This window comes from Periplaneta americana, chromosome 15, assembly GCF_040183065.1.
Source record: "Periplaneta americana isolate PAMFEO1 chromosome 15, P.americana_PAMFEO1_priV1, whole genome shotgun sequence".
In the NCBI taxonomy this organism is placed as follows: domain Eukaryota; kingdom Metazoa; phylum Arthropoda; class Insecta; order Blattodea; family Blattidae; genus Periplaneta; species Periplaneta americana.
Genome location: NC_091131.1, coordinates 67,782,586 through 67,809,684, shown reverse-complemented (window position 1 = coordinate 67,809,684; position 27,099 = coordinate 67,782,586). Strand labels below are relative to the sequence as shown.

Here is a 27,099-nt window from a genome sequence, read left to right as displayed (position 1 = left end):
TAAGTTAATGCACAAGATGAATGGGGCCCACAACAAACGGCACATTCTGATGGCATTCATTTTGCATTTTGTTGTTGTTATTGATTGGGAAGGTGATGCTGTGATACATTTTTGAACTCGTCTTAATGTGTGCAATCAATGTAACATGATTAAAGTATGTAGTGCTATTTGAAAAATTGATGACGTCACGTGTATCTTGTACCATAATGTAGTTACATGCACCAAATCTCTACACTCATGTTAGCCCCTCGTTCTAACATAACTCTCAAAAACAAAAATTCCAATGCTTATCCAAACAAAGAAGTTACAATACGTGCCCAAGATAAATGGGACACCCTGTATATGCACATTCTTTACATGTCACCATCTTTACTCTTTCTTCTGTGAGAGGTGTAACTGGAAGAGACAGGAATGTAACTTTTACAGCGTTAACTGATAGTTTATTCTGCTTCTTTGTATCTCTAGATAAGGAAGAACAATTATATATTTTAATATTATACAATGCTGAAGTTTGGAGTGAAGGTTACAATATAATGCAGTTACATTTAAGAGATAATTCAGAATCAGTGAGGTGAGTAGAGAAATAATGGCTAATTGTGAATTGCAATAAAGTACTTATTCTAAATCTGATTCCAATCCAGTCTGTCAATTAATTATCATGATACATACCTGCCCGATGATAGCCAAAGGACAATCTTCTTGTGGGTGTCCGTCTGCCCAGCCAGAGAGCGAACAAACTGACCAGGAATCCCACGAAATCTGAGAGAAGATGTGCGGCATCAGACATTACCGCCAGGCTGCCAGCAAGGTAACCCCCTACGACTTCTGCAACCTTCGACACACATCAAAATACTTACTGCAGGCGAGGGAGAATCATGCATACACTTACAATACCCTATCCTAAGTCTGTGGCTTACATCTGTGCAGTGACACTCACCATGAAAAGAAGGCACATTACAGTGGCTGCGAGGAGTTGTTGCCATGCTGCTGTGCCACCATGAGATGATGAAGTAATATGGCAGTGGTCCAGTTCGTCACTACTGATGTTTGAGGGATTAACAGCCACGTTGCCAAACCCTTCCTATTAGAAAAAATTGTTATGACAAATATCTTTAGTGGTATTTTATTTATTAAAGATGACTTCAATTGTAGGACAGACATAAGAAATACAAAAAAAAAAAAAAAAAAAAAAACACTGCTACTAGACCAGGGATTCAGAATTAGAGAAGAGAAGGATGGAAGCATGGGGAAAGAGTTTGTTCCTCGTCCACAATCCTCAAGCCTTCAATTATGTATCTGTGACTATAGCAAGCACACTGAATAGCCTACATATTTCCTCTCCCCCTACCATATCCAATGACGTGTGGGAGTGAAAGGAAGGGATGAGTCACGTGTTACGACTTTGATGTGTGCCATAATTGTAGCACAATTTTGTATCCCTGTACTACATTTTTTTTTTTCTCCTGGGATCCCGGAGAAGGTGCCCATACCCTGTGGGCTTATTCTGCGTCAAAAAGTGAAAAGTACAGCAGAAATATGAAGTAATCTAGGTCAGTCATTTCTTAATGTATGGATTCGTAACAAAGTTGTTTTTTTAGTGATGGGTTGTTAGACCTTCGCCCAACCCCCAAGCTGGAGGACCACCCCTTATCAGCTGTCCACGACTGCTTATTCAATATATTCGCAGCTACCCTCCATATCTGGAGGCCATCTCCTCTAACCGCAACCTGAGGACGCGCCATGCCGTGTTGATAGGGACCCATAATACATTGCAGAAATACAGAATTTTAAATGCTTACTGTAACTAGGCTTAACCACAGACGAATGCTAATGTTATCAGTAGTTAGACCATGAACCAATGTAAACTGTTTGACCACGCCCCATAATGCTACCTTTCTTTGTATGGGTATGAGGGCACTGAAGTTGCTTATAAAATAAGCCAAGCCGCATGGCATCTATTAGTAATATCTCGGCATCAGTAGCAGCTACAGACCTGTGCTATCACCCGTTTGATTTGTAATCGCATATTCTGCAATATTACACTTTGAGTGAACAATAGTGAGAAATTTGTTTTCAGCTTGGACAATTTTCGGAATGTCGCTTCAGATGAAAAAATATGTTGCATGCCCTTCATTACTGTCTTTTAACACAAGTATTCCTAAATATAAACAAAAAATTCTTAATGAAAAGAAATAATTAATAATCCAAAAAATATTAAATATTGTATGGTGTGACACACGAACATTTTCTTGCCACTAGATTTATTACCAAAATGGAAAATGTTCATATTATTGTGCCAAATGACATAAATGCATTCAGTTGTTTTCCAAACAATTAAGACACTTGTGTAGTACATGTAACTGCTAAATCACGAACTTTAAAAAAAATTAACAGTGCCATTAAGAAACAAAATATTGCAAATGTGTTGTGACACACGAACATTTCTGTCATGTTGGTTACTAATTGTTTTAAATGCACTATAAATACATCACTTCTTGTGGAAGACTTATACACTATGCCTACAGTTCTTATTATACAAAACAACACTAGATTACACTAACATACGCTTTTAAATTTAAAATATCCACGGTTGTTTACAACCATATGTGGTGATATTTCCTGTGTAATGTCATGTGATGAATATACCAATATGTCAGCCATTTGTAATACTTCCCTTCCTTGGACATCACAGACACTTTACATTCTTCGCCACCACAAGATTTTGTAACTTCATATGTAGCTTATATTTGACGTCTTTTTTTTAAATAGTCATTTAATGACACTGTATCAACCACTAGGTTATTTAGTGTCAATGGGATTGGTGATAGCAAAATGGTATTTGGCGAGATGAAGCCGAGAATTCGCCATAGATTACCTGACATTCGCCTTATGGTTGGAGAAAACCTCGGAAAAAACCCAACCAAGTAATCAGCCCAACTTAAATTCTTGAAAATACTATAAAAAATGTATTAATATTTATATCAATAGAAAAACTAATACAGATTTAAAAAGGCCTAACTTTTAGGATTGCTAAATGATACCTAGGGTATCAGTCCACATACAAGAACTCAAGACTGGAAGCACATGAACAAGATCCTGAACTTATGAACATGAAACAGAAGGCCTTTCTCCCATACGTAGAAGGAACCACAGACACAATTGGGAAATTACTGAGGAAATTCAATATCAAGACGGTATACAACGCCCCACACAAGATTTCCCACTCATTAGTCAAAGTCAAAGATAAACTTCCATACCTCCAATCAGCCGGAATATACATGATCCCTTGCTCCTGCGGTTTAAAATACATAGGCCAAACTGGACGTACGGTGGAAGATAGAAGGAAGGAACACATCTGACTCTGCAAATACGGACCATACGCAAAATCAGCAATAGCCTTACACTCAGCAGATTCAGGCCACACCATCGAATTCGACAATATCAAGATAATAGATAAAGAAGACAACTTATACAGAAGACTGGTTAAAGAAGCCTTCCACATCAAACTACATCCCAACAACATCAACAAGGACGAGGGGTTACAACTCAGCAACTCATGGGGACGTCTATTCCAAGATCATAGTTAGGAACGAGAAGCCAGGTCTCCACATGTATGCGGCGCCCCCCTTCATCCGGACATCAAGCACGGTATCAAGGTCACTCTTTCGGACCTTATGAGGGCCAATATTTAATATGAATACTCCCCTTCACACAGACTCCAACCGGATTGGTATCAAGGTCACTCTTTCGGACCTTATGAGGGCCAGAATTTTATATGAATACTCCCCTTCACACAGACTCCAACCGGATTGGACCACGTAGGACCAAGCAGACGCCAGAAGGAGAACCTACGACCTATACTTAGAAACGAGAAACCAGGTCTCCACATGAACGCGGCGCCCCCCCTTCATCCGGACATCGGGCACGGTATCAAGGTCACTCTTTCGGACCTTATGAGGGAGAGGAAAATAATAATAATATTCCCCTTCATACAGACCTCAACCGGATTGGACAACTTAGGACCAATCAGATGCCAGAAGGAGAACCTACGACCTATCACAGCAAGTACTCCCCCCATCGAGACTACTATATATATACGAGCTGGCAGACTATTTCCTTATCCAACAACTGCTGTGAAGATGACCACAACACAGCGGTCGAAACGTCAGCCAATAACACCAAGACAATGCGGTAGAAGCCCTGAAGCTTATCCACACACCATGTACACCAGCCGCGGAAGCCTACGCGAACACTTATACCTAGGGTAAGTTAATTAATGTTATTAAATAAAACGATTTTAAATTAATATCAGAAATTTAGTACCATTTACCTAATGTGCAAATAATTATACCAATTTATTTATACACAGGCTTAGTATGGTGGCTACCTACAGTAGCGTGCAAATTAATCCGAACACGACATATTTTTACATTTTCTGTCATTGTTGGCCTCACAGCTGCTCATACCGCTTTAATTGACATCTGTAGTACGTGTAATTCCATTGTTGAAGGTCTGTCATTATTTTTTTTATAATATGTGACATTTTGCCTGTAGTTTTGTACTTATAAGCATTTCAGTTGTGTTGAAGACTTAATACTACAATCCTGTGTACATTCTGTCGTCTTCACAAATGGATACAACTCCACGAAAACGGTCTAAAATTATAACATTAGCAGGGCATTCTTCTATGACACAGAGGCAAATTGCTGCAGAATGTCACATCGGTTTGGCTACTGTTAATTCGATCATTAAAGGATACAGGGAGACTGGATCCATCACACCCCAGAAAAAGGAAACTGTGGCCGGAAAAGGAAGACTTCACCTGCAGATGATCGTTTAATTGTCAGGAAAAGTAAATTAAATCCTAGACTAACTGCTGTCGACTTAACCCGCGAGTTAATGGCTACCACTGGGGAGAATATTCACGTCACAACAGTGCGGCATAGGCTTTTGGAAGCTGGACGAAGGGCTCGTAAGCCTATTAAGAAGCAAATGCTAACCCCTGTTATGTGCAAAAAAACGCTTAATGTGGGCAAAATTTCATCAACACTGGACAGTGAATGACTGGAAGAATGGACTATTTTCCGATGAGTCTCATTTCAAGGTCCACGGCCACCGTGTTTCTTACGTACGGAAAGGATCCGAAAAAGTAACAGCAGCTCATCTCCAACAAGCACCCAAATACCCCCCCTAAAGTAATGTTTTGGAGTTGTTTTACACATGAAGGGCCTGGAGCATTAATACCTATCAAGGGAATGATGAATTCTGACAAATATATTCACTTGTTGGAAACCAGAATCGTACCCCAGCTGCAAAAATCATTTCCGGATGGCAGAGGTGTGTTCCAACAAGACCTGGCACTATGCCATACGTCTCGAAAAACTACAGAATTTTTCAACAAGAAGAATATTCAGGTACTCCCCTGGCCAGGCAACTCACCCGACATCAACCCCATTGAACTTGTGGTCAATTTGCAAAAGAAGAATGCAAAAAACGGATTGTTCTACAAAGGAGAAGATGATTTCTGCCCTCATTGGTGTATGGTTTCGCGATGAAGAAATGAAGAATATTTGTGGGAAATTAGTGGAATCCATGCCAAATCGTCTCAGAGCTGTTATTAGGAACAAGGGAGGCCACATAGATTACTGAGGTATGTCTTAGATCCTTTTTTTTATCCCGTTTGAGTGTTTTTGCATAAGTAATTACGTTGTTCAGATTAATTTGCACGCTACTGTATTTACGATATAAGTGTACTGCATAAGCTTGTTTTTAATATGAAATAAATTAACATAAACCAATTTTTTAAGTTTTTAATTCAAGGAATTAAAAAATAATAAATATTTTATACGAACTTTAGGCATAAATTGTCTTATGCTAATTTTAGGCCTACACACTATATTTTTACAACAGTTGTTGTTTAGTCTGTCCAAAGACAGGTGTGAACCTCACAAGTGATACCAAGAAGGCAATACTTATAAGGCAACTAGGCCAGGAGATAATGGGATAGCGTGGCCAGTTCCTTTCCCCCTTACAACAGTTATGGAACACATATTTTCAAGAGTGTTTAACTTACAGTTTATGTACTTTGAAAAAAAACCGCACAGGTGCGTGTGCACGCACACACAATTATCTAAATCAACAATAAATATTTGAAATTCCACTGCTAATTATGTTTGACTTAAAGACTTCCAATAACAACAAAACTTGTAACTGGATTTTAGGATAAACTTTAATGACACACGAACATAACATTTTTGTTCGTGTGTCACAGTCATTGTGTTACGTGTGTCACGTGTTTTTCTTGTAGAATACGTACATAAATCAAAATGTTGTCCATATAAGAAGTTCATTGTTATGTGATGTTTCTCACTTTTACATTTATGAAACATGAAAAAATGAAATGGTTTTGAAGAAATATAAACAAATGTCCATTTGAGCGTGACACACGAACTCTCAACCTTTCCTTGTAATAATTGCAATCAAGCACGAAATAATCATTCTATTACAGTTTCTATGCATTGAAATTATTAAAAAAGGTCCGCACTTCATTATTAATTGCATTTAACATACAGAAGTAATGATTTATTTGCCTTAAATGTGCATTCAAATATGTGATTTCTAGTAGATAATTTCGCGCTCTTAAACCACAGACTTCTTGGTGTTTTTTCTCCCACATACGTGTTGTTACACAATGAGTGTTATCGAATTAAAAAAATTCGAATCATAACGAAAAAAAATGACATATAACAAGCAGAGATTCGTGAGATTTTTATTTTTCATGAAAATGTCGCATTTTCGTGGAATGACCCTTATCATAGACCCATACTCTATTCATAAACCGAAAGAAAAATAAAACATTCAAACCAACACTACTGTAGTATGATTACCGAAACTGAGTGATGTACTATTCTACATTCTGGTGTATCCCTGACATTGCGTAGACATTTTTGACTGATTAAAGAATATTAACATAAGCCTATCTCAAACGTCTGGATTTAATTAGGAACATTAAATCCAGACTTTGACATGGGCAGGACACGTAGCACGTATGGGCGAATCCAAAAATGCATATAGAGTGTTAGTTGGGAGGCTGGAGGGAAAGAGACCTTTAGGGAGGCCAAGACGTAGATAGGAAGATAATATTAAAATGGATTTGAGGGAGGTGGGATATGATGGTAGAGATTGGATTAATCTTGCTCAGGATAGGGGCTGATGGCGGGCTTATGTGAGGGCGGCAATGAACCTGCGGGTTCCTTAAAAGCCTTTGTAAGTAAGTAGGGACTACACTTTACGACAAAGGACAGTTTTAAATTAGTAAATGATCCTAAAGAACCAACATATGTCAGTCAGAACCGCAAAAGCACAATTGATCTCATCTTCAGAAATACGATCATAAAGTCAACCTCCGTAAATATACTGACAAATTCAGTCACAGTTCTGCCTAGAAAAGCATCAACCAGTCCTGGCCACACTTACTCATGACCAAACAACCTAAGAAAATGAGAACAGATCTGAAGCCAAGGTAAAAAGAACTCTAAATACGCTTATCATAAATGAATCCAAACCAAAACTGGAGCACATAAATAGTCAAATAGCAAAAGGACATATAAAGTACTGCAATAGAGAAATACCAGAGGAATCGGCTCCTAGGAAAACTTACATTAGAAATATTTACAAGGACAACATTGAAAAAATCCCAGAAAAAATAAAGGACAAGAATCTTTGGGTTTCCATCGATGAAATGAAAGGTGCCTGTGGTCGTTATGTGACTGTGGGTATTTTAGAGATAGAGAAAACTCGGTAGATGATTTTAGTGAATGATTACGAGGCATAAAGAGGAAATTATTCCACCATTCCCCCAGTGTTTTAAAATTCCATGAATATCCTATTTCCAAATCGTGTAAAATGCAAGAATATTTTGCTGTTTGTTGCCTTACATGGTCAAAGCAACCAACTGCTATGGTAGCACAGTGGTTAAAGAGTCCATGGATCCAAGGGTGGATGGTTCGAGTCTACCTTAGGTAAAGAATTTATAATTAAATGGTTGTATGTAAATGTACTTTCTGATTGTCGGAACATCAGAGAGAGAGAGAGAGAGAGAGAGAGAGAGGAGGGGGGGAAGAAATAACTGGAGAAAAGAAGAGAAGGAGAGACAGAGAGATAAGGCAAGAGACGATTAGCCTATATACAAGTAACATCTACCTATATACTCTATCCAGCAAAAGAATAAGTTATAAGTGATGCAAACCACAGAACACCACACTCAATCGGAGCATGGTGGAGCAAGCACCACACTGACGTCTATAACCATCTGGTTCACTTCATGGAGTAGGTAAGAGCACCACAGCAGTAATCGAAACTTCAACAGGGGCTGGATGAATACAAATTACACACATGATAGCAAGCTTTGCAACTCTAACTCAAAGAAGGTATGCATCTGGGAACAAAGAAAAGAGGCCAATCAGATATCTCAAGACCACGTGTAATTACATCACTTTGGGCAGACTTAAGTAAAGAAAGTTTTAATCTAACGTCTGGTTCTTTCAGTTCTTCACAGATAGCTCCCCATTCTAAAATCCCCTTCCTCACCTCCCATTATCCAAATTATTTTATGATTGGGGAACGTGCTGTGGCGGTTCACTTCTTCTAGAGAATTACCAGAACTTCTATTCGGAGGAAGCAACCAGAAGAAGAACGAAGTTCGAGATGAATTCTATGGCTAAATGGCAGTTGGATGAAAGGAAATCAACTCTGTCACATAGGCATAATCATATGAGTGACAAAACAAGGTTTTCATACATAAAATATGTAAAATACAACAATAACAGATGTAACAAAATTAACAGATAACATTGTGTATACATTCCCTGACAAATATCACAGAAATTATATTGAAATAAAGGAACTTGAAAAAAACCCCTATTGGATTCTAGGAAAAAAAAACTAGATTCTCACTTCATGAGCCTTAAATTATGAATTTTCGTTGCTCTTTTTCTTATACCTTAATACGTCTTCACTAGTATACTTACACCGTCCGTAAGCAGAGGCATATCTGCTCCATCTCCTGTAGAAGTAATGATGTACTGGGATGACAATGAACTGTTAAATACTGTATCATGTCCATTACATTCGTGCGGAAAAATGTTTCTATTATCCCATTCTGTCATTGCTGCGGGGTTCCGTAATTCAGTGTCATGGTTCGTCATGAAGCTTGAATTCGACATGGAGCGACATCTAACACAAAACGTAGCAGGTTCGTCGCTGTTACCCAAGAGTGGAAGGGAAGACCGTGATTCTTCTTCAAGCAGAATAATATCTTCACTCAGTGGATTAATGCGACCAGAATACTGATGCTCGCATACGTTTGTTTCGTCGTAGAAGTTTGCCATATCAAGATATTTACAAAAATAGGTTAAGTAAAAATGTTAGCAAATTAATGTATTTTATCGAAACTTACTATCATTCTATCATTTATAAAGTGACTTAGGCTTATTTACAACATAACGATTGATTATATGTACAAGATTATATACAACACTGTAAATACTAATGTGGAAATTCATATTTACATTATCACAATAAGTTAATCTCATATTACATCTTAATCCCTTGCACCTGCGCGACTTGTGACGTATTTCCAGTACGTACATAGGTAGGTTATTTGTCTATGGGTTAGACAGCCTAGACATATACGGTATATATTTTTTCCCACCAGAGAAAATTAAATTCCCTCATTCGCCTCTAGTATTCAATTTCGAATAACAATAATTGGAGAGACGACATTACTTGTCTTATTATGAAATTGACTTTAAGGAATGTATAAGGTGCTTAGGAAAATATTTGGGGCTAAGCGGGATGAAGTTACAGGAGAATGGAGAAAGTTACACAACACAGAACTGCACGCATTGTATTCTTCACCTGACATAATTAGGAACTTGAAATCCAGACGTTTGAGATGGGCAGGGCATGTAGCACGTATGGGCGAATCCAGAAATGCATATAGAGTGTTAGTTGGGAGACCGGAGGGAAAAAGACCTTTAGGGAGGCCGAGACGTAGATGGGAGGATAATATTAAAATGGATTTGAGGGAGGTGGGGTATGATGATAGAGACTGGATTAATCTTGCACAGGATAGGGACCGCTGGCGGGCTTATGTGAGGGCGGCAATGAACCTTCGGGTTCCTTAAAAGCCATTTGTAAGTAAGTAAGTTGTATTAGTTTAAGGACACGTTTGAGTTCAAATTATTAAAGACTAGTAGTATAAAAAGTGTTTCATTTACATTATAGAATATGAAAAGGCTCTGAATTCTTTTAAATTTAGCATTTCTCATAAATAAGGTTGGCCTTATATTGTCTTCTTAGATGGTAATCTTTGTATGGATAATAGGAAGTTGTAGCTATCATAAAAATATATATTCTGTTAAGTTCTATATTATTATTGTAATGCCTTGGCATCCTGCATTCTCTTATCTCATGCGACAATAAAACGGACCCGGAAGTTATACATCCAGGGGCACCAACGTTATGCCAACAAATTAAAAGACAATAAATAATTACATAGTGATAAAGAACGAGTTTAGTGTTTAATTATGTACATCTATATAGTATGGGGATGACAGTAATTTGATGAGTGATTCACGAGTTGAACTGCATTGCTTCTTTTATAACAATGTTACAATTTTTACTATGCGTAGGCTATGACTTAACATATTTAATACTACTCTAACATTTTCACTTGTTTAAATACATTTTTACCAAGATTTTTACCCCATCTCATCAAGCTTCTAAGTCCATATGTGTACTGTCATATACAGTCTGTATGGTAAATCTAGTAATCTTCATATTCGAATTGAATTTATTTATTATAAAATTTCATACGGAAAAAGTATGGTGGCACAACTACCAACTTAATTATATATTTGATTTTGTAAAAAAAATTGTGCAGTACTGTAAAAATTGGATGAATATATTGACATTTTATCATATAAGTAAAAATAGACATTTCGTACATTAAGGATGTGAATATCATACATAAAAAATGGAATATAGTTTCTATTAGCCAACTTCACCAATCATGGCGATCAAGTACGTTTACTGGTACCGCCATGTTTCTCAATGGTTGCACACGGCTCATATCTGTTGCATAAACAACCGCGGGATATTCAGAAAACTCAAGTAGAATAAAAGCATTGGGTTCGTATTTCTGCATTTACGAGCACGAGTAAAACCAATTTGCGTGTATATTTATTTACAAGCTTTATTTTGACTACAAAGAGTAATTCGAGAAATCTTATATACCACGCTTCTTGTTTCAGTTTACTGAGCATTTTTGTCGCCCACTCTCTTTTCTCACACTTTTTGACAGCTAAAAATATACCTGATGTTAAAATAGAAGCATGAATAGTAAACAAATATGAAACCACTCAATAGTGCAACGTTCCAGGAAAGTGGGGCACGATTTACACATTTTATTTTTAAATAAGGTTGAATATATTAAGGTTACATTATAGGCCTACTGTACTACCATTTCGCCGAATAGTACAAGCACTTTCGCTTTTCTTTATAGCAATTTGGATTTGATTAGTGACACGTATTGCATGTGCATAGCTTCCAACTGGATAACTACTGTTAGTATCTTTAAGGCATGTACAATGTAGATACGTAATAAAAATAAAACTAGTCACTTGGTGAACGCCAAACAATACCAGTGATATCTGTTATTTACTGTGATTTTAATTAAAGTAACAATCTTGTACACTTCAGTAGCATGGTGTTGACTCAGATTTGTTTAGTAAATACTGCCTTATGTGTTTCAATTGTTTTTGTTAATATTAAAAAAAAATACTGTGAAATATATCTTATTAAATTTTTAAATAAACTTGCCAAGTTATTGTAATACCTAACTTATATGAATAAATTTGGTATAGTGAAATATATACATAGAATACATGTGCAAATTTCAACTAGTGTACGGTAGTAAATAAAATGTAATATCAAAATTAATTGTAAACTTACAGTCTTTCTTTTGTGATTTACTAAATCTAGATTGCATCAAAATAATAAATAATTCAGATTAAGTACAGAATCACATTATTTAAGTTAGGGCCTGCTTTAAATTGAAATGATTTTCGTCATATGCTTTAGTTAATCTTACCATCCAGTCTTTTTTCAGAGCCCACACTCATTTTTATTGTTATTGCGCCGCTATCATTTTTCTTGTTAACTTTCATTGTTTGTTTGCTTTAATTGTGGTTACATCTCTTAATCTGTTAACTTTCATTGTCTGTTTATTCCTTATTTTCTTTTGTATGCTTTGTGTAATGGCACACTCTGATTTGAGGAAGCTCTGATAAATAAATAAAACCCATAATCTGCCTGATCTTTACATCTTGGTAATCATTTACCTCGTCATGACCCTACATATACACACCAAAAAGTGTTTTTTGTCATTAATTTTATATTTGTCGTATATATTTGTGTTTAATAAGTAGCGGAAAAACTGTTGAAATTATTAATATTAGAGGAGAAAAATTCGCTCCGGCGCCGGGGATCAAACCCGGGTCCTTGGTTCTACATATCAAGCGCTCTCACCATTGAGCTACGCCGAAGTTCAATCTACAGCACCGGATCGAACCCCTCTCCTCCAGTGTTTTTCCCTTTGCGGCCTGATTCCAAGTTGGGCACGTATGTTGACATTCTAAATATTAAGTCAACTCCTCTAATATTAATTGTTACCATAACAGATGTATTCTGTAGGAGCAAAAAATAATAATCTTTACGTAGATTGTTGAAATTATGTTTGATTGTTTTTACCGTGTGTTTATCTCATTTCGGGTAATTTCCGAGAGGACGCCAGTCTTTTACAAGGTAGTTATGTTACAAGGTTAGTGAATTAATTGAGGGAATATCTAAGTGACGTGATTTCAGTAATTTTAAGATCATTGACACCAATCTTTTCACATATTCTTCGGTCTCACGTCACTTAGATATCCCATCAACCAACCTTGTCACATAGCTTGTAAAAAAAAGACCATTGTCTTCTCGGAAATTACCCGAAATAATTTCAAGTTTTCCTGCCACTTCCTAAACTTAAATATACTCAACAAATAAATACATGACAAAAAACACTTTTTGGGGTGTATATGGGCTAAATAATTACCTACGTCTATTATCAGGCAGTACATCTTCACTTGATGATACATGTCAGAGGAAACACAATTGTTTGTATACATCTGAAGTCTGATTAGTGTAGTATGTATCTAGTCAGTGATGTATGCAATAGAGGGGGAAAGGAACTGGTCACCCTACTCCATTATCTCCTGGCTTAGTTGCCTTATGAGTGATGCCTTATTGGTGTCACTTTTGAGGTTCAAACCTGTCTTTGGACAGATGACTAAACAACAACAATCTGAAATAATGGTGTAGCGACCGATTTCCTATAGTATTAGACACCACATAAAGAGCTTAGCAGCACTAGCCTTTCATATTTTTCCAAAATAAAATAATATACGAAGAACACACAATCGTGCATGTAGATTATCACAGGATCATACCTACTCTTTCCAACACAGCTTCGTTTCTTATTCTATCTGTCCATTTCACACGCTCATTCTTCTCCATATCTACATTTCAAATGCTTCTAGTTGTTTCTCTTCACTTCGTTGTAATGTCCATGTTTCTGCCCCATATAGTGCCACACTCCACACAAAGCACTTCATTAGTCTCTTCCTTAGTTCTTTTTCCAGAGGTCTGCAGAAGATGCATGCTCCTTTTTCTATTGAAAGCTTCCTTTGCCATTGCTGTCCTCCTTTTGACTTCCTGGCTGCAGCTCATGTTACTGCTGATGATAAAGGGCATCCCAAGTATTTGAAGCTGTCCATTTGGTCTACTGCTTCATTTAGAATTTGCAAGTTGACCTTCTTTATTTTTCTTCCGACAATCATGGTCTTCGTCTTGTTTGCATTTATCTTCATCCCATACTGCTCACAGCTGTCAGTTAGCTCCAGTAGCATATCCCTTAGTATCGTCTCCTCTTCTGCTAACAACGCCATATCATCACCATATCTTACGCACTTTTTTTCTTCTTCCTCCTACTTTCACCCCTCTCAAGTTCTGAAAACAGTTCTTTACCAAATCCTCCACGTAGATGTTGAACAGGATAGATGATAAAGGGCATCCTTGTCGTACTCCTCTCCCTATTTCACTTCCTTCTGATATTTCTTCTCCTATCCTTACTTTGACTCGTTTCATATAAAGATTACTGAACAGTCTCCTGTCTTTCCAATTCACACCTATTTTCTTCAGGACGTCCATCAGTCTGTTCCAATCCACTGTGTCAAACGCCTTTTCTAAATCCACAAATACTATATACACTTCTTTATTCTTCTCTAGGTATCTTTTGCCGATTGTTCGTAGTAGTCCAGTTGCATCCCTTGTACCTTTTCCTTTCCTCAAGCCAAATTGCTCTTCTTCCAATTGTTCTTCCATCTTAGAATATAAATGTCGATTCAGTATTCGCAGGAGAATCTTCGCCGAGTGTGATATCAGGTTGATAGTCCTGAACTCCTTACATTTTTTGGCATTATTTTACTCCAGTATTGGCAGCAACACCGTGTCCATAAAATCTTCAGGCCGTTCGCCTTTTTCATATATTTCGCTGCCTAATGATAGAATTTTCTGCTTGTCTTCACCCAAGCATTTTACTAACTCAATGGGGATTCCATCAACTCCTGTTGCCTTCCCATTCTTCATTTCCCTAAGCGTTAGTTCAACTTCTTCTCTTAAAACAGAAAATCCTTTTTTGTCTTCTGTTACGGTTGCTTCGTCTTCTATGGCTAACTTATCTGGACGATTCCCTGTGTCATATAACTCTTCTACATATTTCGTTCATGTGTTCAGTATTCCTTGTTTGTCTGTTATTTCATTTCCTATTTCATCTTCTATCAACCACATGGATTTTCTGTTCTTATTTGTGAAGTCCAAACATTTAATTTCGTGGTACATTAAATCATATCTTCCTTTTCTCTCTAGATCCTCTACTTCTTTACATTTCTCTTTCATCCAGTCTTATTGCATGGAAAATTGTTTAGCAGTATTAATTTTTTTGTGCTCCACATTATGATGGTATAAGAAATGACTTCCTGTGCAATAATATTTCATACAATACTGTTGTCATCGCAACCTTTTCTTCATAGGCCATGATATCAAACTACCAACCATTACAAATTTTATGTTATTTCTTTATCAAACGTTTTATAATGTGTTGTACAAAAAAATAAAAGTATGAAACACATTTACAAAGTTACACAGGTATTGCACTCGTCAAAATTAGGAAACTCCCTTTGCTCATTCCCTAAACATTGACTCGTGCCATATAGTTTCATTATATTTTGTTATGTCACAAGTTACACCATCATAATAGAAGTCACTGCGTTTTAATTGGCATGGTGATATTTTATGGCACTGGCACAGTAGTGTGGCATATTGCACACGATTTTGACTAACGATAAATGCTATTTATGAGGGGCAGTCAAATGAAAACGGGTCACCATGCATATATCTTACGGGCAAGTTGGTACCACTGGAATTTGATTGCTGAACTGACATCTGGTGGTGACTCGCGAAAGCACAATTACAACCTTTGCTTACACACTAGTCGTTAGTTTATTGTGCTAGAAGTGAGGTTAAAGATACATGTGTTCGTTCAACATCACTAATGGAGGCAGGTAAAGAAGAACAGCGAGGTGTAGTGCGATTTTTGACTACTGAAGAAGTAGGAGGACGAGAAATCCAATGTCGCATGTTTGCTGTTTACGGTGAACACGGCATGTCATGTTTGCATGTACTGGAATGGCACAAGAGATTGCGAGAGGGTTGCATGTCACTGCAAGACGATGCTCGCCCAGGACAGGCTCTTCGTGCTATCACTCCTGCTGTTATTTCTGAAGTTGATGGTCTTATATGGAAAAATCGACGGATCACTGTAGAAGAACTTTGTCGTTTGGTGGGAATAAGTCACGGTTCCATACATGTAATTGCGACAAAGCATCCACATTACAGAAAAATCTGCGTGCAATGGGTTCCACATCAGTTGAATGAGGAACAAAAAACAAGCAATCGCTGCTTCACTGGGTCACTTGCAACGCTACCATGAGGAAGAGTATGCATTTCTGTCCTGTATTGTCACTGGGGACGAATCGTTGTGTCACCATTTTGAACTGGAGAGCAAACGGCAGAGTCAACAATGGAAACACATGGATTCTCCCCCACCGAAAAAGCCCAAAGCAATACACACGAGTTTTGGTAAAGTCATGTTGACATTCTTCTTCGATTCTTGTTGAATTTGCTTGTTGAATTTCTCGAGCATAGGGCCATAGTCAATGTACAGCGTTATGAAGAAACTTTACAGAAATGGAGATGTGCCATTAAGTCAAAACGCCCTGGAATATCTTGGAATAGTGTTATCCTTCTTCATGATAATGCCCGCCCACATACTGCCAACTCCGTGAGGAATACGATTCAGAGATTTGGTTGGGAAATGCTTCAACATCCCCCCCCCCCTCCTACAGCCCAGATATCTCCCTATGTGATTTGCATAATTTGAAGTGTTGAATAAAGACATTTGTGGACTTCGTTTTGCATCAGACGAAGGCGTGTGTGACTGGGTAAAGAACTGGTTTGGTAAACAGCCCACAAGCTTTTTCAAGAATGGAATTGATCGTCTTGTCTTGCAGTGGGATAAATGTATAAACAGTTTTGGAGGTTACTTTTGAGGTAATGTTCTATTATACTTTTTGGCATCTGATCCGTTTTAATTTGACTGCCCCTCATATAATGCTATACAAAAAATCTCCTTAAATGCAGAATTTTAATTGAATTGTTTATGAATTCATAACAATGTGCAGAATGGGACGGCCGCTTGTTACAACAGCAGTGTGCTGTGTAGTGTGCCTACTGTGTGCCACACACACACAATGTCTGTCACACCACTCCAAGCACCACACTGACCAGCCTGCACCATGGGAAGATGTACTGCGCAGGCGGGTGGGTTGTCGACATAGACGAGATGTGCCCACTGCCTCCGAGGACCACGTGTTTATCAAGAAGCTGTTTGCGCAGTTTGGTGAAGGCGATACTATGACCTTTGAGGGTTTTGAACGTCTCCTCAGAAATGTTGGACTGCAGCGACTTGTCTCTCCTATGGAGAGTGTATCACCCTCACCAATGTCCAATGTTGCGAGTTCTAAACTGGAAGAAAATGGTAAAGCTCATTTATAGATGCAGATACACTTAGTCTCAACTTATATCAGCTTTACACAGTAGTATATTGTCCTTTTTCTTTTACAGCAAGTCACATTGCTTCTGATGCCATTGTGTCGAGCAGGGAGGTGAACTCGAATCAGTCAGGGAAGGTAGGCTTGCTGATGGTTGCATGTGCTGGTGACTGCACTTAAACTTGATTGTAATTGGTTGTACTTGAATGCAGTGCCTCAATGGACGGGAGCTGTTCTTTGCTTTCTCTGGGGACCACGGTGGCAGGTTGCTGCCAGAGTCACTACAGCGCCTGTGTCCAGGACTTCTTTATCAACTGACTGATGTAACCACAGACTGCATCATGGTGCCAGTACATGTTCATGCACATGAATCACAGCACAAGCCCAACCATAGTGCAGGTGTGTGATCACTGGTGCCTTCAGTTATCAAGTACTGAGTTCATTCTTTTGTTAAAATCGTGGATAAATTGACGTGTTTTGAACTTTAATACTTATAGAAGCTTGATTTTCATGTTCAACCTGCTAATTGTGTTTGCAGTGTGGCTGTATGCGACACTGAGCATTTTGGTGGTAAGCCTCTGCGGATTACTAGGTGTTGCAGTGATCCCGGTGATGCAGCGAGTTTTCTACCAGCAGTTGCTGCAGTTCCTAGTTGCACTAGCAGTGGGCACACTCTGTGGTGATGCCCTGCTACACCTGCTTCCTCATGTAAGTTACCTACTGCCCCAGCACTTGACATGCATATGATTCTAACATTGTATTCGCTACTTTATTATCAAAATAAAGAGGCCAACTTTTCTTTTTATCTGTTTTTAAATTAATCAAATTTTTCTTGCAAATTTATTTAAGGTTGTGATATGGAAATTAATTAAAACCATTGTCATTTTTTTCTTAATTGCACTGTGTCTGAAGTAGCCAACTGACTGTATTCTTCTGTATCAGCCCACTTTTTTTTTTGTTGGTAATTTCACTTTGTAATTTACATCTATGTTTTCAGTCACTGTTACATGCATATCATACTCATTCATTCATTAATTGGTTGTGTGTCTCGTAGTTTTCTTATATCTTGATTTCTTACCTGGTATATTTTACGAGCAATTGTTCTCAGTTCTTTAGTTGCTGTTGCTAATTTATCTGTTTCCTTTTTACTGATTTGGATCTGTTTCTGCTGCATATGTTGAAATGGGACTTAAAATGGGTTCATATATTTTTAGTTGTATCGATTCTTAAAAGATTTATTAGTCAAAATATTGTTTCTTAGAACACTTGATCAAGAAGTAGTACATAAATATTTCATATATTGATTTGTTAAATTGTGTAGGCAATGATGGGGGAGCCACACACGCATGACAGCTCAACATCAGCAGCTGATGAGCATGACCTCAACATGTGGAAGGGTCTGGTGGCAGCTTTGGGTCTGGTATTCTTCTTCTTCACAGAAAAGTGTCTCACGTTGGTAGGGGAGTGGAGGAAGCAGCGACAACGCAAGAGAAAGGTTGGTAGTCCTGGTGACATAGAGAGGTAGTGCAAGTGTGCACAGAACAGTCAGGATAATTGTCTGTTGCAGGTCCCATCAAGGGTACGTGTGATGCGGGATGCAGATAACGTGGCCAATAACTCGGTGGGTGAGAAGCTGTGCAAACACAAGTACAGCTCGTACCCGTACTGCTATGGTGAGATCACTACTGAGATGTCAGATGACCATCACCACCACCACCAGCAGAAGCATGGCCATACACATACACCTGGCACTCCTGCACAGACAACAGAGATGCAGGATGAGCTGCGCCCAATGGCTGCTGGACCAGATGCTGAGCATGGCACAGAGCTAAACCCCAGTGAGGCAGAGAGCTACACAGTGATCATCAGAGAGCATGAAAATAAGCATCATGGACACTCACACACACATGGACATGTACATTCACCACCTGATACACTCAGCTCTGTGGCTTGGATGGTAGTCATGGGTGATGGACTTCATAATTTCACAGATGGGATGGCCATTGGAGCTGCATTTGCTGCCAACATTGCTGGTGGCTTCTCCACGGCTGTTGCAGTGTTCTGTCATGAGCTGCCACATGAGTTGGGTGCGTTCTGACTGTTGCATGCTTTAATCTATATTTTGTCACGTGTAGTATTCTTTACAGATTAGTCTCTGCATCTATAACCATCTTATTGGTACTCTTTCACAGGCGATTTTGCAGTGCTGCTGAAAGCGGGCATGAGTGCAAAGCAGGCTGTGTTCTACAATCTGTTGTCCTCCATTCTATGCCTGCTTGGCATGGTGCTGGGCGTGTTCCTGGGAGAGTCGGAGACTGCCACAGCTTGGGTGTTTGCTGCAGCGGCAGGCATGTTCCTGTACATAGCGCTGGTGGACATGATCCCCGAACTGACTACATCACACTCGAAGGAGGGGGGCTCACTGTGCCAGTGTTTGCTGCAGTGTGCAGGCCTGCTGACTGGCATTGGCATCATGCTGCTCATTGCTGCTTACGAGCATGACCTCAAGACTGTCTTCACAGACTAGTGTACTTAGCCACCAAGTATTGTATTAAGTCACTGAACTTTTTATGCTTTTATTTATTATATTAATACATTCCTGCCATTCTTTACCTGACTGGAAATCAGGACAACATTGTTTGATGTGAGACTTTTTTTGAGGGGGGGGGGGGACAATTTTTATGGTTTACCTTCCCATATTTTAGTTCGGCAATCATCACAGAAATGACCCTTTTACCTCTGTGAACTTTTTTGAACAAAGAGTTTGAAGTGATTTTGTGGACAGCAGTGCTCAACTCAACGTGACATTCAGGTAGCTCTGGAATAAGCCGCATTCAATAATGAGCTATTCCGTTTCCAAACAATTCTTATAACAGTTACATGAGTTTTGTTAAGCTGTGTTCAGTGTATTGATCCACCGATTTCTGTTATTTTGTGTGTGGAGGGAAATGTTAAAACACGAGATTTGAGGCTGTCTCCATGATTAGGTTATGGTTGTATTTATGCTTATGGTGAAACTGAAGTAATTCAGAAATATTTTGAGACTTTGCAATTCAGACTGTTGGGACTGTATTCTGCATAATTATACAAGTCTATGAAATAACGAGGATTTTGCATACACACCTAGGTTTGCTTTACTTTTAAGAACTGTTGCAGAGTTCGTCTCTATCCAGCAGTTACTAATGTACCCAATAGATATTAATTCAGTACAGCTGTCGTCAATGGTGTAATAACGTAATGAAAAGATGAGTTTAAGGTTAAAAGTAGTTGTTATTTATGTACAGTATATTAGTTACAGCATTATTATGATATATACAGAGTAGCTCACAAGGGGAGGTTGCAAATGTGAAATAGAATATTTTTATGAAACTCATACAAGAAATAATTTTTATGTCCTTTGGGGAGACCGAGACGTAGCTGGGAGGATAATATTAAAATGAATTTGAGGGAGGTAGGATATGATGGTAGGGATTGGATTAATCTCGCTCAGGATAGGGACCAATGGTGGGGTTATGTGAGGGTGGAAATGAACCTCCAGGTTTTCTAAAAGCCATTTGTAAGTATGTATGTATCAGTTGCATCTTTTACTCCATTAGTCAACCTGGTATACGAGGTCCTAGGATGGAATCCTCCAGTTTTTCTCTCTCTTTTGAGTTTGTTTTTTATTATTCAGTAATTTTTATATTATTATTATATTTTATTTATTCATTTTTTTATTGGGTTATTTTACGACGCTGTATCAACATCTAGGTTATTTAGCGTCTGAATGATATGAAAGTGATAATGCCGGTGAAATGAGTCCGGGGTGCAACACCGAAAGTTACCCAGCATCTGCTCGTATTGGGTTGAGGAAAACCCCGGAAAAAACCTCAACCAGATAACTTGCCCCAACCGGGATTCGAACCCGGGCCACTTGGTTTCGTGGCCAGACGCGCTGACCGTTACTCCACAGGTGTGGACTTATATTTTATTGATTCATACATATTTAATTAAACACATCTCTTGCATATATAGCCTATACCAAACCAGCCATATTGATAGTTGTCTTATTATTGGACCGTAAAAAGTAAACTAAAAATAGAAAAACTGTAAGGAGAAGAGTTCTATCTTAAGGTACGGTTTGTTTATGGCGATCATCATCGGACGCACATCGCTGGCGATTATAAATGCTGGCAATGATCGCCGAGAAGTGGTTTCTTTATTGACGCACATCGCTGTAGATTCATTTGTTTATTCCTTCATCTACTACATATGGGCAAGTAAATTAATGTAGGCCACGGACATAACCTAAAAATTATAATGAATAAATCCAAGATAATGAAGTTGCTATTTATTCTAGAAGAGGGAGCTGACGATATCAAAATCTCGCATGCAATTATAAAAGGAACAAGCTACAGACTAATGAAATATTCAGGAATAGGTTTACAGAATTCTGTTTTAACACATTGATAATGAGACATCTTTATAAAAACGCTACAAAATTTAAGGAATATTTCAGACTCTCACCTGACCAGTTTGATTATGTTTTGATTTTAATTGAAAATGACAATGTCAAATTACCTACAAATTTTGTCAAGACCCCCGTAACTCCAGTTGAAAGATTGGCAGTAACTCAGATTATGAACTGATTATTATTATCATTATTGTTATTATTATTATTATTATTATTATTATTATTATTATTATGATACTGTATTACATTACATGGTGTATTACAAACAATAATTAAAAAAAAAATTGGCTAATCTAGCGCTGAGGTAGTTCCCTTCGTAATCCGCTTATACACTTTACATATACGAACATGTGATAGGTTAGGTTTGGTTCGTTTGGGCTTTTATTATGCCTTGTATATACGATCAACTGCATCTCTACAAAAAAAAAAAAACCGCTATATTTCAGAATACAGCGTAAGTACTTAGGTAGGCCTAGTCACAGAAAACTTACAGAAGAGAGAATTTCCCCCTTACCCAACACTGAACGAAATTCTCTGGGGCTCGGGCGTGATAAAAATGTAATATGTAATGTAAGGGTTTATTGTTTAATTTGTTTATTAATTCACATGCTCATATTAAAAAGAGCATTATGTTGTGACACATATTCAATAATAATTTCGTCTTCAGACCGCGAAAAATTACAAAACGTCTTGATTTGTTTTGCAGCCAAAATCTACAGACGTGGTTAATGTGTACAGATTAGATATTCGATATTACAACATGACCTTGTCTAAATATCGATTATTGAACACGAATGCGGCGATGTGCGTCCTGAATTTGCTTCAGAAGCAACCTCCAGCGATCTGCGTCGCGTCCAACGAACTGCGCTGGCGATCTTCGCTGTAAAGAAACCGTGCCCATTCATTTCAACTGCTAGCAACTCCGGCGACAATCGCTGGCGTTGTGCGCCCGGCGATGATCGCCATAAACAAACCGTACCTTTAGGATAATGCACATACTATTCTGTGATGTAATGCACTCAGCTATGCTGCTTAATGGAATACAAGCTGCAACTGATGCATAGTCAAAGGAATTATAATGGTACTGCTTTAAAATAAAATTTTTTTACTTTCTCAATAGAGAAAGTACAGTGAAACCTCTCATTTATGGACATCGAAGGGACGTAACAATCTGTCCGCATCTGGGAGGTGTCCTTTATTGGGAGGGAGGCTCCTCAATCTAACAGTAAATTTATAATATGCATTATGTATCCCTTCACGCTTTAAATGAAATGTATTATTGTAGTTTAATTCTAAATACAGTATACTGTACTACAGCAAATTTTTCGCAACTTTGAACTACAGTAAATAAGATCAAAAAAGAATGAAACAGTAAGCCTAATATGCCATGCAATTTTATTTTAGGTCTACAGTTATGTAGTACTATAATTTACAGTTTTAAACTTAATCTTTACGTTCAGATGCCATATATCTCGAAACAGAACAAGTGATTGAAGTGAAGAGAATAATCCTACTAAACCTACCATGTGTCGAATACAATTTCACGATCGCGGAAACCTTGGACCCATCAGACATGTTAAATTTTATTACTGTTTATCCACCCACTTCCAGCTAACAAGGAGTAGCCGACTGGGCTAGTTGTAGCCTACGAGACCCTTATTGTATTCTTTCATATTAAGGAATTTCTGTACAGTTCTCAAAACTAAATTTTGCAATATCGTAACACATTAGGTCTTGAAATCCAAGTTCTGTCAGCAGTCAGAAGGTAAAGCGAGAGTTAGGACTGTGAAATAGTTGTCCGTGTCCGTGTCTGAGAGTGTCCGTAAACGAGAGTTAAATTTATCATTATTTCTATATTATTTCAGTTGGGGGCATAAAAATCTGTCCGTATAAGGGGAGTGTCCGTATCTTGGGGGTGTCCTTAAGGAGAGGTTTCACTGTATTGGGATACGACAAAAAAAAAAAAAATATATATATATATATATATTTTTTTTATATTCGCGTAAATACACGTTTTCGGCATCCCTGACATGGAAAAAGTGGCTTCTAGTATGCCATCTGTTTGTCTTCCTATGTACAATAGTTTCCTAAACTGTTGTTAGGATTTTGTGTGTATTCTTTATTTTTAGTGCAAAATTAATGGGTCTTTCATGGAGTTCAGATTTAAGAATCATTGAACTATTTTCTTTATGATTTTTAGTATTGTGTAGAAAAAAAAATAGACAACTTAGTATCAATGAAAAAATATTTGGAATAAGAGAAATTAATAATTATTTGTACTTTTGGTTGCGAATTATTTTAGTCTAATATGAGCAGATATGAAAACCAGGGGAGAGACTCTTACTGTTGTTAATTTCTGTTCAGTTTTAATTAAAAACATTATTTACACGTGGAGAAAGATGTTACAGGTTTTCAGAATGAAAGTAGAGGAGTTTGTTCGAAGTCTTATGATAAACAATATGTTGTTGTTGTTTTCTAATGCCAGGCGTTTGACAATAAAGTCATTTGACCTCTTGCACTCCAATATTTTTCAAAGATATTATCATGACCACCCAATGAAGCACAGATTTTGAGGTGTTCCGAATCCATTTCTTGGTTTGAGTTGCACAATGGGCAGTTAGGGGACTGATATATTCCAATTCTATACAGGTGTTTAGCCAAACAATCATGGCCTGTTGCCAATCTAGAACAAACAATATACTTATATTTGTTACTTTTATATTCCGATTTTTTTTAAACACAGTAATATTAAAAATGGCTACAATATGCAAACAGTTATTTTATATAAATTTCTGGGGTGAAAAAAATCCATAGCCTATATCAACTTAAGCTACTACGATTTATAAAGCAAGTCAAATTCTTAATTTCGGTATTATAGGGAATGTCTTTTGTGTGTGTGTGCGTGTGTGCGTGCGTGTGCGTGTGTGTGTGTGTGCGCGTGCGTGCGTGTGTGCGCGTGCGTGCGTGCGTGCGTGTGTGTGTGTGTGTGTCTCCCCTAGAAAAACGAAGTTCGTCGTCTTACTTGAGTGCATATTAAATTATTTCTTTTAGGTTTCTCTTTTCTGTAATAGTCCAGGAAAATAAACTATAAACGATAATTCACAACATGATAAAGAATTACAAACTCGTAAAATACATAATGAATAAGTACCTTCTTTCTCTGTAATACTATTTATATTTTTAATGACTAACTGTCCGCCTAATGTAGGCTTTGTTATAATATATTCTTTAAACTCTACAACTTGATATCAGTTTCATAAAAATATTGTGATTTCCGTTCACAATCAAACTACTTGTATTTTGAACAGACTAAACATTGCAGCCAACCGTGCTAGGCTGTGGCGCAAATGTTGGAACTCTAGACCTAACATCCAGGAATACAGTTAAACTGTCTCCTCCTTTATCTAAGCTTCAGGAAGAAGTAAGATTACTAAATTGTCACATAATTACTCTTTGTGAAATATGTGATGTACTTCCATGGCACCACAGCCCAACCACTGTGAAAGACATTTACAAAAGCACACAATTTAATCTATTTGTGACGCATTTTGTAATGTGTTCACTATACAGCTGTCGACAGATCAATGTATTATGGTTGATAAGCATATTACAGATACAAAGTTAAATTTACCTGGAATTTTTCTCTCTTCTCCCAGATATGCTCTGGAAATGTGAACAGATTTTGGTTCACAAAGTTAAGTTCTCTGCTACAATTAACGGGTATATTTTTTAAATGATTTTATATGTAGAATTCATTTTATGAATTTCAGCTTTCAACTATACGTAATGAAAATGAGGAAAAAAAAAGTACCATGAGCTAAACAAGAAATGTAAAATATATATTGTTGAGTACTTTCTATATGAAGAATGTGTGAACATTTGCATTATCATTTAAGGGAGAAATGGAAAGAAAAGACAATTGAGTGACAGCTGAGGCTTTATATAAATGATTTAATTACCATATAAACAGACATGGCAATATGAACAATGCATGTTCCAAATTTGAACGGTGCATCCTATGTCAAGAGCTATGCCATTGATTTGGATCAGTTTACACCACTCTATGTAATGACGCATTGAATAATACTGGTACTTGCTGTCCATACTATGATAAGTGTTGTGTGATTGATCTAATGTAAACCTATTCTTTCCGTTTGTGTAATAAAGAAATTTAAATTTCTCCCGTAGCTCCTGCCATCTGTCAACAAAATTCCTATATAATTTGTAGATGGCTATTATTCTTAATAAGCTGCAATACATGTAAATATGTACTTCTGTATGTAAAGTTATAAGTGCGTATGTTACTTGTAGGTCTCCAACAGAATTTATCGTTTTATAAATTACTGAAAAATCTAGAATAAAATTATTTTTAGAAAATTATTTTTAAAAGTGTATTTAGTTTTCATGTGACTTTACCAAAGTTGGTCTGTCTAACAAAGCCCAAGATAACTGAATATAGCAGAGCTAGTCAAAGGAAACTGGAACACTGGTTACTGACATCCCAGAATTGTTTTTGTCTTTATTAGTGCACATGTTCTTTGAGACTTGTTCTCATTCAAGGTGATGGAAATCAAACTTGTTTTTGAGCAGAAGTGATCAGCTAACTGAGTCATTGCTTTTTAATTGGATTAACATTACATTTTTCAAATAACTAGTCAATGTTCTGGTCAGTATTTACTAATTGAATGAACTGAGTGTGAACTAATAAAGTAGTTAAAAACCGATTCAGAACTACCACCTGATGGCACTGTACTTGTGCCTGGAACATTTGACAGTTGTCTGCTGTGAAGATTTGTGCTGAATGTAAATATTCAACTAAGGTATAGACGCCCTTGAGGCCCTTGTGGAGGGCATACAAGGTACTAAGCCCTTGTAGTCATTCTGAGAACTCTAATTGTGAGGCTGAAGAAAGAGATTTCTCACTTTGTTTTGTGCATGTCAAGAAAGATGACCATGCTTTGACCTCATGTTTGTAAATAACTATGGAAAGTAATTTATTAAATATAGGATTTGAAGTTCATGCAGTATCAAGGGTAACATGCTACATTTTGTTAAATACAGAATGAATTTAAAAACTTGTTCTCTAATTTTTTTGAGCAGTAAATTAACAACATTCAGTACTGTACTCACCCTCCACACAGTAGCTGCTGAAACTGTTTCCAGTCTTGTGTGATACATAAATCATTCACAGAACTGTTTCATTAAACCTATTCAATAAATTGTTTCTCTATACGAAACTGGGCATCCAGAAATTTTATGTCTGAAGTTTCCCCTTTTTCTGTATGTATGTTTTCAAAATGTATACATGTTCACACAATGAATATGTAACCATTGCAAAACACAACATAATAAATTGCACTTATTTTTAGCTGA

The 27,099-nt window shown here is 37.4% G+C and overlaps 2 protein-coding genes across 4 annotated transcripts in view; one reads left to right on the top strand and one right to left on the bottom strand.

Moving 5' to 3' along the window:
- The window catches only part of LOC138715091 (proton-coupled zinc antiporter SLC30A2-like), a 23,623-nt gene extending 14,234 nt beyond the window's left edge, over window positions 1–9,389 (bottom strand). Inside the window, exons 1-3 of the mRNA XM_069847606.1 lie at window positions 9,030–9,389; window positions 938–1,081; window positions 670–832 (exon numbers count right to left, since the gene is read on the bottom strand). Coding sequence (XP_069703707.1) covers window positions 670–832; window positions 938–1,081; window positions 9,030–9,389 — 667 coding nt within the window. The remainder of the gene's footprint in view (window positions 1–669; window positions 833–937; window positions 1,082–9,029) is intronic.
- foi (solute carrier family 39 fear-of-intimacy) lies at window positions 9,270–27,099 on the top strand. Of its 3 annotated transcripts, none has more exons than XM_069847603.1 (8): window positions 9,270–9,411; window positions 16,905–17,260; window positions 17,347–17,411; window positions 17,486–17,672; window positions 17,812–17,981; window positions 18,595–18,768; window positions 18,841–19,360; window positions 19,466–27,099. In XM_069847603.1, the coding sequence occupies exons 2-8, from the start codon at window positions 16,906–16,908 to the stop codon at window positions 19,798–19,800; spliced, it is 1,806 nt and encodes a 601-aa protein (XP_069703704.1). In that variant the 5' UTR covers window positions 9,270–9,411; window position 16,905; the 3' UTR covers window positions 19,801–27,099. The 3 variants fall into 3 exon arrangements, with proteins under 3 accessions (XP_069703704.1, XP_069703703.1, XP_069703706.1); XM_069847602.1 differs by lacking the exon at window positions 9,270–9,411 and adding an exon at window positions 11,040–11,193; XM_069847605.1 differs by lacking the exon at window positions 9,270–9,411 and adding an exon at window positions 11,239–11,627.

Excerpts from the sequence above, each read along its gene's own strand:
- foi (XM_069847603.1), top strand. The coding sequence starts at position 16,906 with ATGGGACGGCCGCTTGTTACAACAGCAGTGTGCTGTGTAGTGTGCCTA. Across the intron at positions 17,412-17,485 it reads ACTCGAATCAGTCAGGGAAG|TGCCTCAATGGACGGGAGCT; the intron begins GTAGGCTTGCTG and ends ACTTGAATGCAG. Across the intron at positions 18,769-18,840 it reads AGCGACAACGCAAGAGAAAG|GTCCCATCAAGGGTACGTGT; the intron begins GTTGGTAGTCCT and ends TGTCTGTTGCAG.